Raw genomic sequence first — 15546 nt, 5'->3', positions numbered from 1 at the left:
GATACTGTTGTTGATAATATTCATTTTTGTTTCACTACTTTTAGATTGTTCTGTGTCGTGTTTGTGTCTCCTCTCAATTGCTCTGTTTATTGCTATTCTGAATGTTACTGGGTCGGGTTAGGTTTAGGAATTGGATTGCATTATTATGGTATTGTTGTGTATTGTTTTGTTGGATTGATTAATTTTTTTTTTTAAATAAAAACATTTTAAAAAGAGATAATGTATTTTAGAAGCTGGGAAGTTTCCATGACATTTTTCTTTACAATATTAGTGATTTATATGTACTTTTTTTAGTTTTCAAAAACAAACATGTATTTTATAAATTTTCAAAATAAGTACATACAAATTAGTTTAGCTAGAAACAGAAAGGAAAAAAAAAACAGGAAACATGCGAAACAAAAAGCAAATAAAAGCATCGCATTACACAATACTTGTTATTTTTTCATGGATGTTAATCGTTTTTATCATGTATTTTAGAAGGCGGGAAGTTTCCATGACCTTTTTCTTTACAATATTAGAGATTTATATGTACTTTTTTTAATTTCAGAAATGTTTGCTTTGCATGACATTACACTAGATTTGTTTTTATAATTTATTTTAGAAGGTGGGAAGTTTCCATGACCTTTTTCTTTACAATATCAGTGAATTATATGTACTTTTTTTTAATTTTCAAAAACAAACATGTATTTTATACATTTTCAAAATAAGTACATACAAATTAGTTTTGCTAGAAACAGAAAGGGAAAAAAAAACAGGAAACATGCGAAACAAAAAGCAAATAAAAGCATCGCATTACACAATACTTGTTATTTTTTCATGGATGTTAATCGTTTTTATAATGGATTTTAGAACGTGGGGAGTTTCCATGACGTTTTTCTTTCCAATATTGGTGATTTATATGTACTTTTTTTTAATTTCAGAAATATTTGCTTTGCATGACATTACACTAGATTTGTTTTTATAATGTATTTTAGAAGGTGGGAAGTTTCCATTACCTTTTTCTTTACAATATTAGGTATAGCTCGGTTGGTAGAGTGGCCGTGCCAGCAACTTGAGGGTTCAAGGTTCGATCCCCGCTTCCACCATCCTAGTCACTGCCGTTGAGTCCTTGGGCAAGGCACTTTTACCCACCTGCTCCCAGTGCCACCCACACTGGTTTAAATGTAACTTACATATTGGGTTTCGCTATGTAAAAGCGCTTTGAGTCACTAGAGAAAACGCGCTATATAAATACAATTCTCTTCACACTTAAGTGTAGTTCGAGTGGGGTCATGTGACCGTCAGGCTCTGTCTGATTGGCGAAACAGAGTCATGTGACACAAGTCCCTCTAACAGCCGAATTAATACTAATTACTAGAATATAAATAAATATGAGATGGGCTGCAGCACATCCCGCGACCCCGAAAGGGACAAGCGGTAAAAAATGGATGGATGATGTTATTAATAAATGTAGCCAAAGTAAAAAGCGTTTCACAAAAATAGTCAAGTCAACAATTTATCCACAATACACACACACTATATAATAAGTATAAAAGCCCTAGCTTTATTCATTTACAGTATATAATAGTTCTGTAATTAAAATAAGATGTACAGTACACAAAACATGACAAAAAGCTTGCTACAGTATATACATTTACTTTGGAACCAATACTAGTCCGAAAGTTTTTACTTCCTTTTTCGTTTTATTCTGACATTCCACACCGGAAGCGTGTGTCTGTTTCCACGCCGGCTTCACGCGTCCAGTTAGGAGGAGGTGGGCGATGGTGGTAATCTTTTAGCGACATTACGACGCTCAGAAGGTTCGCCGAACACCTCCGGGAGAGGCCGTGGCCGAGGGGAGACATTTGACGTCGTCTTGTCGTCGCGAAGTCGGAACAGTTGAGGCTCGCCTGCCGACGAAGCGGATTAACGGAGCAGGTACGGAAGGTGGGAAGGAGGTGCGCGCGCCCACCTTCCGTCTTCGAAGGTTTAAAAACGTCAAATATCAACAGGACGCCGACGCAGGCGCGTTTGGAAGGTAAACGACACAAAAAATGTTTTAGTCGAACAGCTGGGGTCGTAAGTAAAGTGTAGCGAAGTAAATAATTGATGTTGTTTCCGCTGGTCACGTGACGGCGCTCAAAGCCTCTCGGCAGGGGGCGTGGCCCACCTGCCTGGTCGTGCGTGCGCAGCATTAGCATGTTATTATTAATGCTGGTATAAGCTCCGCCTCCCCCGTGTGGTTGGTGGATGAGTAGAAATCATTCAGCGGAGGAGGCGGGACTTAATGCCTCTTCCTGTTGTTTTGGTGTTCAGCGACCATGCTGACCAAGAAGGTGCGCTCCGAGTACATGAAGCGGTTCCGCGACCCCAAATGGGAGACCTTCGCCAAATGCTACGAGGACTCGCTGAGGTACCGCCTGACCCGCCGCGTGATGGAACACTCCCACAAGCCCTGGTTCTGGGAGGGCTGGGACGGCGGCTCGGAGTCCAGCGGCCGGTCCACGCCCAGGCTGAGCCGCAACAAAGTGGCGCCGCTGCCCTCTTGCGGCGGCGAGCAGCAGCCTCTCCCGCCCGGGTCCGGTCCCGACGCCGAGCGCCCGTTGGAGGTTGGCGAGGACGCGGCGGCGGTTACGGAGGCGGCCGTTGTCGACGCTGCACCGCCAGCAGGTGAGAAGAATGTTGGGACCTTTCGTCCTTGTTTCCATGGTAACCACTGACAGAAACTGTCAACAGGAAGTAACTTTCTTCTGTTAAAGGGGCAAAGGCACAAAATGGCGGTAGCTCAGCAGAGGCGGAGCCTCCTCCGGACCTCGGCCGCGCCTCAGATGACACCGACAACGGGCCGCTCCGCTCCACCTCGTCGGAGGGCCAGCCTGTCAACCCGGCGCCGATGAGACGTCACCGGCGCCGCACCGACCTGGGACACCCGGACTGTTCCCGTGGCGACAAGTCGCCGGCCGCACACAGACCTCAGCGGGCCAAGAGCCAGCCGCCCGCCGGCTGCCCGGCTGGGGGACGACCGGACTGTACGGAGAGACGCCACAGGAAGACGCCCAATCACGTGAGAAGCTGGGCTAATGCTAAGCTAACGCTAAAGAAGTTAGTCAGAGTGAAGGTGTGACAAACAAGAAGTGACGTTGCGAGTGAAGGGGCGGCAAACAGGAAGTGTCGTTGCGAGTGGAGGGGCGACAAACAGGAAGTGACGTGACGAGGCGGAAAACAGGAAGTGACATTGCGAGTGAAAGGGCGGCAAACAGGAAGTGACATAACAAGTGAAGGGGCGGCCAAACAGGAAGTGACGTTGCGAGTGAAGGGGCGGCCAAACAGGAAGTGACATAACGAGTGAAGGGGCGGCCAAACAGGAAGTGACGTTGCGAGTGAAGGGGCGGCCAAACAGGAAGTGATGTTGCGAGTGAAGGGGCGGCAAACAGGAAGTGACATAACGAGTGAAGGGGCGGCAAACAGGAAGTGACGTTACGAGTGAAGGGACGGCCAAACAGGAAGTGACGTTGCGAGTGAAGGGGCGACGTTATAAGTGAAGGGGCAGCAAACAGGAAGTGACTTTGCAAGTGAGGGGGCGGCCAAACAGGAAGTGAAGTTGCGAGTGAAGGGGCGGCAAACAGGAAGTGACGTTGCGAGTGAAGGGGCGGAAAACAGGAAGTGACGTTGCGAGTGAAGGGGCGACAAACAGGAAGTAAAGTTGCGAGTGAAGGGGCGGCCAACAGGAAGTGATGATGCGAGTCAAGGGGCGACAAACAGGAAGTGATGTTGCGAGTGAATGGGCGACAAACAGGAAGTGATGTTACGAGTGAATGGACAGCAAACAGATATTGGAGGTGAAGTGTGGCCAACAGGAAGTGACATGCAAGTGAAGGGGCGACAAACAGGAAGTGACATGCAAGTGAAGGGGCGACAAACAGGAAGTGATGTTACGAGTGAAGGGGCAGCAATCAGGAAGTGACGTTGCCAGTGAAGGGGCGGCAAACAGGAAGTGATGTTGGAAGCTAACAGGAAGTGACATTGAAAGCGAAGGGGCGGAAAACAGGAAGTGACGTTACGCGTGAATGGGCAGCAAACAGATATTGAAGGTCAAGTGTGGCCCACAGGAAGTGACATGCAAGTGAAGGGGTGACAAACAGGAAGTGACATGTAAGTGAAGGGGCGGCAAACAGGTAGTGACCATGCGAGTGAAGGTGCAGCAAACATAAAGTGACGTTGCCAGTGAAGGGGCGGCAAACAGGAAGTGACTATGTGAGTGAAGGGGCGGCAAACAGGAAGTGACGATGTGAGTGAAGGGGCAGCAAACAGGAAGTGATGATGTGAGTGAAGGGGCGGCAAACAGGAAGTGACGTTGCGATTGAAGTGGTAACAAACAGGAAATGGCGTTGCGAGTGAAGGGGCGGAAAACAGGAAGTGATGTTGCGAGTGAAAGGCGGGCAAACAGGAAGTGATGTTTGAAATGGAGGGCGACAAACAGGAAGTGGTGTTGGAATTGAAGGGCCGTAAACAGGAAGTGGAGGAAGCTAAATGAGTCACGCTGCCTCCTGCTGGTCTGAAGTGTTTGCATCAAGTCCAATGGCTGGTTTGTAAGATGAGTCCATCATGAATAAATGAAGGCTGACAGGTGTCTTCTTTCAGAGTCACACGTCCGACGCCTGCGTTCAGACACGCCCACCTGACAAGCGCAGCAGCACGGAGCGGCGCCGGGCGCGATCAGCTGACCTGGACAAGCTGAGGCGCTCACAGGTGGCGGCGGTGGACGAGCGCTGGACCACAGAGTACATGCGCTGCTTCTCTGCCCGCCTCAGGTAGACAGGACACGCCCACAAGTGTCTGCAAGAAGTGGGACATCCTTCAAAGTAAAAGCACGCGTGTGGTTTCACCAGCACCAGAATATTTCTTTGAGAGTTGAGTTTGTGCAAACTATGCAAACTAAGTGGTATTTAAACCTTTAAAGTCCAACGTTTAACATTTGTAGTGACTTTGTATATATTTTTATTTATTTATTCATCTTTTACACTCCTTTGGAGAAATGACGAAAGTTGATTGTTGTTAGCAAGCTAACGCTAATTAGCTGCTGTAAAGAATTCACCGTGAATGTTTGAAATATTAAATATCTTTAACATTTGAATGTTGACAATCAATGTTTACATTTTACATGTATTAAAAGGAAATATTGCAATGTTTGATTTGTGGAATATTTTCATGCTGAGAGTTTAAGGGTCAAAGGTCACATTTGAGTCAGGAAAAACAGAAGTTTAAAAGAAACTGTTGTCCTAAAGTCAATTGTTAATATTCTTTACATAATTACTTGATAATAATTTTGTATTATTGACTGCAAGGCTTTAATTTGGAGCTAAAGTTGTTTATATTTATTGTATAAGCTATAATCAGTAAACAGCAGTTAGATGATGTCACTTCCGCTAAATTACTTCCGGTTGGTCGACTTCGTTCGAAAGCAAGTCATACATGTTGCGGTCTTCTGTGGTTCTTTCTGTTGCCATCCTACACAAAGCGGCGAAGAAGCAATGCCGTAAGTTGTCTTTAATAAGTTAACATGTCAGACACGTTAAAAAGTGTAATAGTGCCGATATTGTCGAACTAGATACAATGTGTTGAAGTCATTCAGACAGACGGGAGTCTCCCTCTGCTGGACATTTTGGGACATTACCGTTACATTTTCATATGTCATTGTTGACAAATATGTACAGAGACAATAAGTGTGTTTGTGTCTCTTTGTTCTTTTTAGTTTTTCACCATCTTGTCTATGAAGAATTGTCAAAAGTAAATGGTCAAGCTTACAACGACGTTCTCTTCATTGACTCCGGTTTGGCTTGGTGTTGAGTGGCGTTTCTACACGTCTCACGAGAACACTAAAGAAACTAAATCTGTCAGTTTATTTTCAACAACAAACCTGACTTTAAAAATGACATCCTCAGCAAAAATGAGAATTTTATAATAAGAAAAAAAATAATAAAAAACTTTTTAAAGTTCATCTTAAAAAAAAAGCTACAAAATAAAATTGAAAAAAAGAAGCTCAAGGGAGTCCGGCCGCCAGGATGCTGCCGACCAACGTGCGGTCCTTCAGCGCGTTCTCCACGTCTTTCTCCTCGATCTTCAGGAACACCTGCACAGCACAGGAAGAGGAATTGATGCTCTGAGTGAAGGGGCGGCAAACAGGAAGTGAGGTTGCATGTAGGAACAGGTAGCGAATCCGCTACTTTTTAGCACATATCAAATCTGGCCAACAGTGCCATGTTACAGTACCTGGGTTACGCGTGACGCCACACTTGGTCAACGCTTGCCGATCACTCCAGCGGCACTGAGAGCGGACTCAGTCAAACTACCTCTAGGTAATGTTGCAATTTTCAAAGCCAACAAAGAAAATGACTCAAAAAAGGCTCCAGCATAAGTAAAGTAAGACTCCAACTTGAAGCTAATATATATTGGCTTAGCTATTGACTAGCATTAGCGATTTTACATGGCGATTTCAACACCTCCAAATGTGTAAGGTGCACGTTACAATCAAACAGCTGGTGTGTAATAAGTACAACACTACAGTATTAACACTTTTAGGGCACAACAAAAACGGCATCTAATGTTTTCGACTTGCAACTCCAGTTGTAACTTAATGTCATACTTGCAAATAATATGATAATAAAATAAGATAAACTGTTCAGCATTTATAATCAGATCTTTTTAAAATGTTGCAATAAAACGATGATTTTATTATAAAAAAAAATGTATTACCACACGAAAGTACCCAAAATACGTAAAGTAATGGTTCAAAGGTGAACGGTTCCCATCCCTACTTGGGAGAGAGACGTTGGAAGCGAAGGGGCGGCAAACAGGAAGTGACGTTGAAAACAAAGGGAAGGCAAATAGGAAGTGACGTTGAAAGCAAAGGGGCGGCAAACAGGAAGTGACAAAAGGCGAAGGGGCAGAAAACAGGAAGTGATGTTGGCAGCAAAGGGACAGCAAACAGGAAGTGACGTTGAAAGCAAAGGGACGGCAAACAGGAAGTGACGTAGGCGAAGGGGCGGCAAACAGGAAGTGACGGAGGCGAAGGGGCGGCAAACAGGAAGTGACTTTTAAAGCAAAGGAGCAGCAAACAGGAAGTGACGTTAGAGGCGAAACGGCGGAAAAAAGGAAGTGACGGAGGCGAAAGGGCGGCAAACAGGAAATGGCGTTGAAAGCGAAGAGGCGGCAAACAGGAAGTGACGTTGAAATCGAAGGGGCGGCAAACAGGAAGTGATGGAGGCGAAGGGGCATCAAACAGGAAGTGACGTTGAAAGCAAAGGGGCGGCAAACAGGAAGTGGCGTTGAAAGCGAAGGGGTTGGCATACAGGAAGTGATGTTGAAAGCAAAGGGACGGCAAACAGGAAGTGATGTTGGAGGCGAAAGGGCGGAAAAAAGGAAGTGACGGAGGCGAAAGGGCGGCAAACAGGAAATGACATTGGAAGTTAAGGTGCGGCAAACAGGAAGTGATGGAGGCGAAGGGGCGGAAAACAGGAAGTGACGTTGAAAGCAAAGGGGCGGCAAACAGGAAGTGATGGAGGCGAAAGGGCGGAAAAAAGGAAGTGACGGAGGCGAAAGGGCGGCAAACAGGAAATGGCGTTGAAAGCGAAGAAGCGGCAAACAGGAAGTGACGTTGAAATCGAAGGGGAGGCAAACAGGAAGTGACATTGGAAGATAAGGTGCGGCAAACAGGAAATGTTGGCAGCAAAGGGACGGCAAACAGGAAGTGAAGTTGGCAGCAAACAGGAAGTGTGAAGTGAAAGAGGAAGTGAATGAGAGCTAGAGAAGGTTTAGAAAGTTCTTCACGTACTTTAGTGAGTCGAGCTTCTTTGGCTTTCTTCAGAGCGAACACTCCTTGACTCTCCAGCAGCGAGCAGAGCGACAAACACTCGGCCTGGCTGACTCCGCCCACTTGCCTTTGAGCGCACAGGCGGCTGTGGACCTCATGGAGCTGCTGGTCAAACATCACGTCTTAGACACCAGTCACTCCAAGATGGCGGCGTGGGCTCACCTTGCCGAGCACGACTTCCTTGCTCTTCCCGCCGCGTGCCAGCAGCAGCAGGCAGCACACCAGAAGTTTCTGCTGGAGAGGGAAGTTCTCGCCATCGGGGGCGCCGCCCTGCGACGCCATGCGGTCGCCGTACACCTCGGAGAGGACGCGCGCCACCTGAGGGACGCTGACGCGGCACGCCTCGTCTTTCTGCTGGCACGCCGTCTTCCTGCCGTCAGACTCCACCTTCTTCCTGCCATCAGACTCCACCTTCTTCCTGCCATCAGACTCCACCTTCTTCCTGCCATCAGACTCCACCATCTCCACCGCTCTCCTGCACACGCCAACGTCACATCTCCAGCACGCCGGTGAGGATGGCGAGGACGGCCGAGACTCACCTGCAGATGTCCAGAGCCTTCCTGGCGTCCCCCGACACGGCAGACACTTTGCGGGCGCAGAACTGCACGGCGGCGGCGTCCAGGATCCCGCCCGCCGACGCCTGGCGGACACGAGGATGCAAAAGGTTTGGAAAAAAAGGCGGCAAAGAAGGCGAGCGTCTGCGGCGGCGAGCAAGGCACCTGAGCCAGGCGGTCCTGCACGATGGCGCTCAGCTCCTGGCGGCTGTAGGGCGGGAAGTTGAGCAGCTGAGGTCGGCAGCGAGGGCGCGCCTGCAGTCTGGGCAGGATGCGGTCCGTCAAGTCCAGAGCGTTGGCGACCCCTGAGGAAGGACAACATCAGCACCGCTCGCCAGGCGGGGGAAACAAGATGGCGGCGGACTCACCGATGAGACAGAGGCGGGACTTGGGCAGGTGAGGCCACTCAAAGATGGTGTACAGGATGTCCTGGGACTTGCTGTCCAGCTGGTCCATCTCGTCCAGAACCAGGAGCCTGCAGACCACACCTCAATTATACTCTGGTATCCACATGATAGCATGCACATACAGGACCGGTATCAGCCACACTGACACTACATACACATACAGGACCGGTATCAGCCACACTGACACTACATACACATACAGGACCGGTATCAGCCACACTGATACTACATGCACATACAGGACCGGTATCAACCACACTGATACTACATGCACTTACAGCACCAGTATCATCCACACTGATACTACATGCACATACAGGACCAGTATCAGCCACACTGATACTACATGCACATACAGGACCAGTATCATCCACACTGATACTACACGCACATATAGCACCAGTATCATCAACACTGATACTACATGCACATACAGCACCAGTATCAGCCACACTGACACTACATACACATACAGGACCAGTATCAGCCACACTGATATTACATGCACTTACAGGACCGGTATCAGCCACACTGATACTACATGCACATACAGCACCAGTACCAGCCACACTGATACTACATGCACTTACAGGACCGGTATCAGCCACACTGATACTACATGCACATACAGGACTAATATCAGCCACACTGATACTACATGCACATACAGGACTGGTATCAGCCACACTGATACTACATGCACATACAGCACCAGTATCAGCCACACTGATATTACATGTACTTACAGGACCAGTATCAGCCACACTGATACTACATGCACATACAGGACCGGTATCAGCCACACTGATATTACATGCACTTACAGGACCGGTATCAGCCACACTGATACTACATGCACATACAGGACCGGTATCAGCCACACTGATATTACATGCACTTACAGGACCGGTATCAGCCACACTGATACTACATGCACATACAGCACCAGTATCAGCCACACTGATATTGCATGCACTTACAGGACCGGTATCAGCCACACTGATACTACATGCAAATACAGGACCAGTATCATCCACACTGATACTACATGCACATACAGGACCGGTATCAGCCACACTGATACTACATGCAAATACAGGACCAGTATCATCCACACTGATACTACATGCACATACAACACCAGTGTTAAAATCACACAGTAAGTGCACAAGTGTAGAAATTAAGTGGACGGACTTAGGGCACAACTTAAGTGCACATGTTAAGAGTGTGTGTGGTGAACTCACACAGCAGGTCCAGGTGAGGTCAGGTGTGTGTGTGTGTGTGTGGTGAACTCACACAGCAGGTCCAGGTGAGGTCAGGTGTGTGTGTGTGTGTGTGGTGAACTCACACAGCAGGTCCAGGTGAGGTCAGGTGTGTGTGTGTGCGTGGTGAACTCACACAGCAGGTCCAGGTGAGGTCAGGTGTGTGTGTGTGTGTGTGGTGAACTCACACAGCAGGTCCAGGTGAGGTCAGGTGTGTGTGTGTGTGTGTGGTGAACTCACACAGCAGGTCCAGGTGAGGTCAGGTGTGTGTGTGTGTGTGTGGTGAACTCACACAGCAGGTCCAGGTGAGGTCAGGTGTGTGTGTGTGCGTGGTGAACTCACACAGCAGGTCCAGGTGAGGTCAGGTGTGTGTGTGTGGTGAACTCACACAGCAGGTCCAGGTGAGGTCAGGTGTGCCTGCAGTCCTCGGGGTCCATCAGGCAGGTGCAGCATGTGTGCCAGAAGAGGGAAGATGGAGTGTGAACTTCTCACACTCATGCAGTTGATGATGAGTGTGTGCACACACACCAACTCCTCCTGAGGACACATGTTGTAACTTAAGGCTTATATAGTTCATGTGTGATCAGCATTCATCATTTGCATACTTCATTTAATTGCTGATAAATTAATCTAATATTATTGACAGTCAAAAAGAGTTCAAAAGGAATGGATCTCATGTATTTGATATTGATTATTAGAGAAACACTGACACTGAATTGAGTAGTTTTCTACTTCCGAGCCTAACAAAAAACTGCATGTTCCACAATTCATTGCGGCAAACGGGATGTCAGAAAGACCGCGAGCAGGTGCATTGTGGTTGTTGAGTTGGAGCATTACTAGTCTACGGGTGAAGGAACGAACGACAGATGATAACAAGATAAAAAGATCGTTTTGTATGCCCATTTTCTTTCAAAACAAGGATTGTACAATCCATGGGTCCAAGTGTGGAAGACAGCAGCACCAGACTTTATTTCACTACCTATGTTTCAACACAGATGATGTGCCTTCTTATGTTGCACTTTAACTTGCTTTTTATTTATGGTCATTGGTCCAAGTTTAAAGAAAGGAGAAATGCCTTTTTATGTTGCACTATTTTTCATTAATTATGTTAAAAGGAAGATATTATGCCTTTTGCACTTTATGTTGATTTTATATATTTTAAATTTAATAATTTAAAAGTGTTACTAAACAAAAAGACATTTCTGTTTATTTGTCTTGTCTTTTTGTTTGACTCCGATCCGAGAAACGATCCGAACCGTGAGTTTGTTCCGTTGCACCCCTAGTGTTTACTAACAAGACATGGCGGAGCCGCAGTCGAGTTCCTTAACATGGAGATATTCTCACTACTTTTTTTTTTTTGGTCGAGCACAAAAAAAAGAACATTTTAGTTAAATGTAAGTTGTGTCTTGGATCAAAGATCCCATCTACTGCCCAAAACAGCAATTCAAATCTGCTGAAACACCTACAAAAGCAACATGCTTCGACAAAGCTAGTAAAAAGAGAGAGACTGCGATGCCACTTCACCTCCACCATTCAAAGGATTTTAACGGAGGCACTGCTAACCAGGACAACATTGATAGAGCCATTGCAGCGTATGTGCTAGAAGACATGCAGGCTATTTCTACAGTGCAGCTTTCAGGCAGCTAATTAGCATGATACCGGCGTCAAACAGCAAATGGCACGGAAAACATTGTCCATGTACCTGGACACATTGGGCAGTGAGTACATAAACATGGAAACAAACAAAGAGGGATCCTAGTGGGCCAGGACAATCTTTCCTTTTCTCTAAACAAAAACTGGGGAAATGTGTAGATCAGGGGTCACCAACCTTTTTGAAAGCAAGAGCTACTTCTTGGGTACTGATTAATGCGAAGGGCTACCAGTTTGATACACACTTAAATAAATTGCCAGAAATAGCCAATTTGCTCAATTTACCTTTAACTCTATGTTATTATTAATAATATTTACACTTAATTGAACGGGTTAAAAGAGGAGAAAACACGAAAAAAATGACAATTACATTTTTAAACAGAGTTTATCTTCAATTTCGACTCTTTAAAATTCAAAATTCAACCGAAAAAAAGAAGATAAAAATTAGGTAATTCGAATCTTTTTGAATTTTTTTTTAAAAAGAATTTATGGAACATCATTAATAATTTTTCCTGATTAAGATTAATTTTAGAATTTTGATGACATGTTTTAAATAACTTAAAATCCAATCTACACTTTGTTAGAATATATAACAAATTGGACCAAGCTATATTTCTAACAAAGACAAATCATTATTTCTGCTAGATATTCCAGAACAATTTTTTTTTTAAAGAAATTCAAAAGACTTTGAAATAAGATTTAAATTTGATTCTACAGATTTTCTAGATTTGCCAGAATAATTTCTTTGAATTTTAATCATAAGTTTGAAGAAATATTTCACAAATATTCTTCGTCGAAAAAAACAGAAGCTGAAATGAATAATTAAATTAAAATGTATTTATTATTCTTTACAATAAAAAAAATAAATTTACCTGAACATTGATTTAAATTGTCAGGAAATAAGAGGAAGGTATTTAAAGGGTAAAAAGGTATATGTGTTTAAAAATCCTAAAATCATTTTTAAGGTTGTATTTTTTCTCTAAAATTGTCTTTCTGAAAGTTATAAGAAGCAAAGTAAAAAAAAAAATCATTGAATTTATTTAAACAAGTGAAGACCAAGTCTTTAAAATATTTTCTTGGATTTTCAAATTCTATTTGAGTTTTGTCTCTCTTAGAATTAAAAATGTCGGGCAAAGCGAGACCAGCTTGCTAGTAAATAAATACAATTTAAAAAATAGAGGCTGCTATTTGAGCTATTTTTAGAACAGGCCAGCAGGCTACTCATCTGGTCCTTATGGGCTACCTGGTGCCCGCGGGCACCGCGTTGGTGACCCCTGGTGTAGAGTGTTCTGGGCTTCAGGCATGATTTTATTTCACAATTCCTTGAGAGAAAAAAATGCCTGGTTAGGCTTTGTGTATGTAGTGTGTGCCTTCCTTGCATTACAGCTATGTTGTTATTATGCTGTTTGTTACTCATGTATGTTATGTTGCAGCTATTTAAAATAGTTTTGTCAATTTGTTCTGGCCTGAAACAAATTGGCCCTTTGAAACCATTGTATTATTCTCCAGTGCAATAACAGGACTGAAATGAGGACTAAAAGGGCATTAATGGAAAAAAAAAAAAAAAAAAAAGAACTAAAAAATTACTTTTCACAGTAACGCATTACTTTTTGGTGTAAGTAACTGAGTTACTTTTGAAATAAAGTAACTAGTAACTGTAACTAGTGAATGGTTTTCAGTAACTAACCCAACACTGTACGTCACACACACACCTATACGTCTCACACACTTACGCACCTTCACGTCGCACGCACACACACACACACCCCTCCATGCCGCACACCCCTACCTTCATGTCGAGCAGCACACACACCCCTCCATGCCGCACACCCCTACCTTCATGTCGAGCAGCACGCGGTCCAGACAGGCGGTCTTTCCGGTCCCCGGTGCTCCTGAGATGTAGAGACCACCAGGCAGACGGCGAGCGGCCGTGTCCCTGAGGAAGGAGCTGATGGCGTCTCGCTGGTGGTCGCGGGACAGGAGGCGCGGGGGTATGGCGGTGTGGAGCGCCTGCTTGACGCTGAGGAACCTGGACCCTGGACAAGTCACTCCCTGTTAGCGTGAGTCCACATTGGCGGGACTAAAAAAAAAAAGAACCTACTTTCAGACTCCTTGCGGTCCGGACTCGGCCGGGCCGGACTTCCACTTCGTTGCCCTGGCGACGAAGCGGCGGCGGGGGAGGAGGGGATCAGCCGACGGCGAGCACAGACGGGCGAGTTTTCATCGAAGGCCAGGCGACGCGGGGACAGCAGCGGCGTGGTCGCCCTGCTCTGCTTGGGCGGAGACGCGTGCTGAGCGCCGACGTTGAGGGCGTTGTCTTCGCCTTCGTGGACCACAAACAGTTTCCTGTTAGCGTTATGGGCGGAGCCATGTGACCTCTCACCTCTTAGAAACTTACCTGTGCGCTTGCGCGGGCTGAGAGGCAGCCTGGCTGGCGAGGGAGGGATCGCCGTCGCGCCGCGTCTCGGCGAGAGAAGAACGGCGTGGGACAGCAAGGGGATGGGCTTCATCGGTCCAGTTTGGGCCAGGGTCTTCGGTCCAGTTTGGGCCAGGGTCTTCTTGGCTGACGGCTTCTCCACTTGAGGGGCTTCGGTCTTGGAGGACCCCCGGCAGGACTTGCGTCTGGGGAAGGACAGGGTGGGCTGGGCGAGACACTGGGAGCGCGTGCTCGGCATCTTGGTCACCTGACCGGAAGTGAAGACACAACACGTCGATCAAGAGGAAAACTCGGTGAATAAAACATCCGCGCCAGACTAAAATATTCGCACAAACATCACATTCAGCCAACAAAGATCTTGCATCGCACCCAATAACTTTAACCACGATCGATTCAAGAGGCTGACATGTAAACATTAATGTCCGCTTCACATCTTGCAATAAAAAAAATTTAATGTCGCAAAACTAAGTTGACTGAAAAGCAAACATTTTAAGTGTTTAATCTCGGCGACTAGTTTAATAAACACATTAATATGTGCGACTAGTTGAATAAACACATGTTTTAAAGACGATTATTTTTTTTACACGTCACGTACTACAAATGAAAAGTAAAAAGCGAGTAACTTGTCGATGTTGTTGGAGTAATAAACTTACCTTTTCTTGAACGACGTAAGCTGAAAGTCGCTTCAGACTTCGACTGCGCGCCTCCGTCTTTCTCCTCCAACAAGCCAACTTTAGCGCCAATAATTCCCCGCCTCCAAAGCAAGAGCAGCTGTTTCCGGCCAGCAGCTCTTTTGATTGGTCGGACAGCGGCCGCTCCCCGATGCTCATTGGTTCAGCCCGGAGACACCGGAGCTTACGTCACGACAAGAACGCCCCTGACGCTCTCCGTGGCGGGAGATTCGGCCAGAGATGGAAATGAACATTTTGGCGGAAGAGAAGCTTTTTGTTGCCGTTTAGGCGGGCTTATTTTATAGTTTATATATTTTTTAAATCGTACTTTAAATCGACGTAAGGTGAGGTGTGTATGTAATTACGGGAACATTTTTTGACAGTAAACATCGATGTCGGTGTGTTATTGCCTATTTATTTTTTTGTGCAGATGTGTACGTGTGACAAATAAAGCTCCTACAATATACTGGCAACTTTTTATTTAAGGATATACGTGTTTATATATGCATGTAAATACACAAATCTATTCATCTTAACATTTATAAAATATATAGACATTGTGGGAGTCGAGAGAGCAGCAGTTCTGAACCGGTGAGTTTAATATCAGGCGCCTTTCCGCAACACTTTTTACCGGAAGTGTGTTCCCTTATAACTGGTCACATCCGACCTATCCTATTTACCATGAATTGATTAATAAGCGGTAGAATGGATGGATG

General features: G+C 45.7%; 2 protein-coding genes across 4 annotated transcripts; one reads left to right on the top strand and one right to left on the bottom strand.

The window, feature by feature from the left end:
• The first annotated feature begins 1701 nt into the window (after window positions 1-1701).
• ccsapa (centriole, cilia and spindle-associated protein a) lies at window positions 1702-5174 on the top strand. Its single transcript, XM_062026362.1, has 4 exons — window positions 1702-2017; window positions 2296-2649; window positions 2739-3043; window positions 4621-5174. Exons 2-4 carry the CDS (start codon window positions 2301-2303, stop codon window positions 4792-4794), a joined length of 828 nt encoding a protein of 275 aa, XP_061882346.1. The 5' UTR covers window positions 1702-2017; window positions 2296-2300; the 3' UTR covers window positions 4795-5174.
• A 345-nt stretch (window positions 5175-5519) lies between these two features.
• On the bottom strand, window positions 5520-15150 carry cdc6 (cell division cycle 6 homolog (S. cerevisiae)). Of its 3 annotated transcripts, XM_062026361.1 has the most exons (12): window positions 14813-15150; window positions 14121-14406; window positions 13824-14045; window positions 13559-13758; window positions 10461-10609; window positions 8772-8878; window positions 8569-8708; window positions 8389-8489; window positions 8309-8324; window positions 8012-8260; window positions 7811-7954; window positions 5520-6109 (listed from the first exon to the last, which is right to left on the bottom strand). In XM_062026361.1, exons 1-12 carry the CDS (start codon window positions 14987-14989, stop codon window positions 6020-6022), a joined length of 1881 nt encoding a protein of 626 aa, XP_061882345.1. In that variant the 5' UTR covers window positions 14990-15150; the 3' UTR covers window positions 5520-6019. The 3 variants fall into 3 exon arrangements, with proteins under 3 accessions (XP_061882345.1, XP_061882343.1, XP_061882344.1); XM_062026359.1 differs by having other exon boundaries at window positions 5521-6109; window positions 8012-8324; window positions 14813-15149; XM_062026360.1 differs by having other exon boundaries at window positions 5522-6109; window positions 7811-7951; window positions 8012-8324; window positions 14813-15140.
• Window positions 15151-15546: the final 396 nt, after the last annotated feature.

This window comes from Entelurus aequoreus, linkage group LG18, assembly GCF_033978785.1.
Source record: "Entelurus aequoreus isolate RoL-2023_Sb linkage group LG18, RoL_Eaeq_v1.1, whole genome shotgun sequence".
In the NCBI taxonomy this organism is placed as follows: domain Eukaryota; kingdom Metazoa; phylum Chordata; class Actinopteri; order Syngnathiformes; family Syngnathidae; genus Entelurus; species Entelurus aequoreus.
This window is presented reverse-complemented; position numbering and strand designations above follow the sequence as displayed.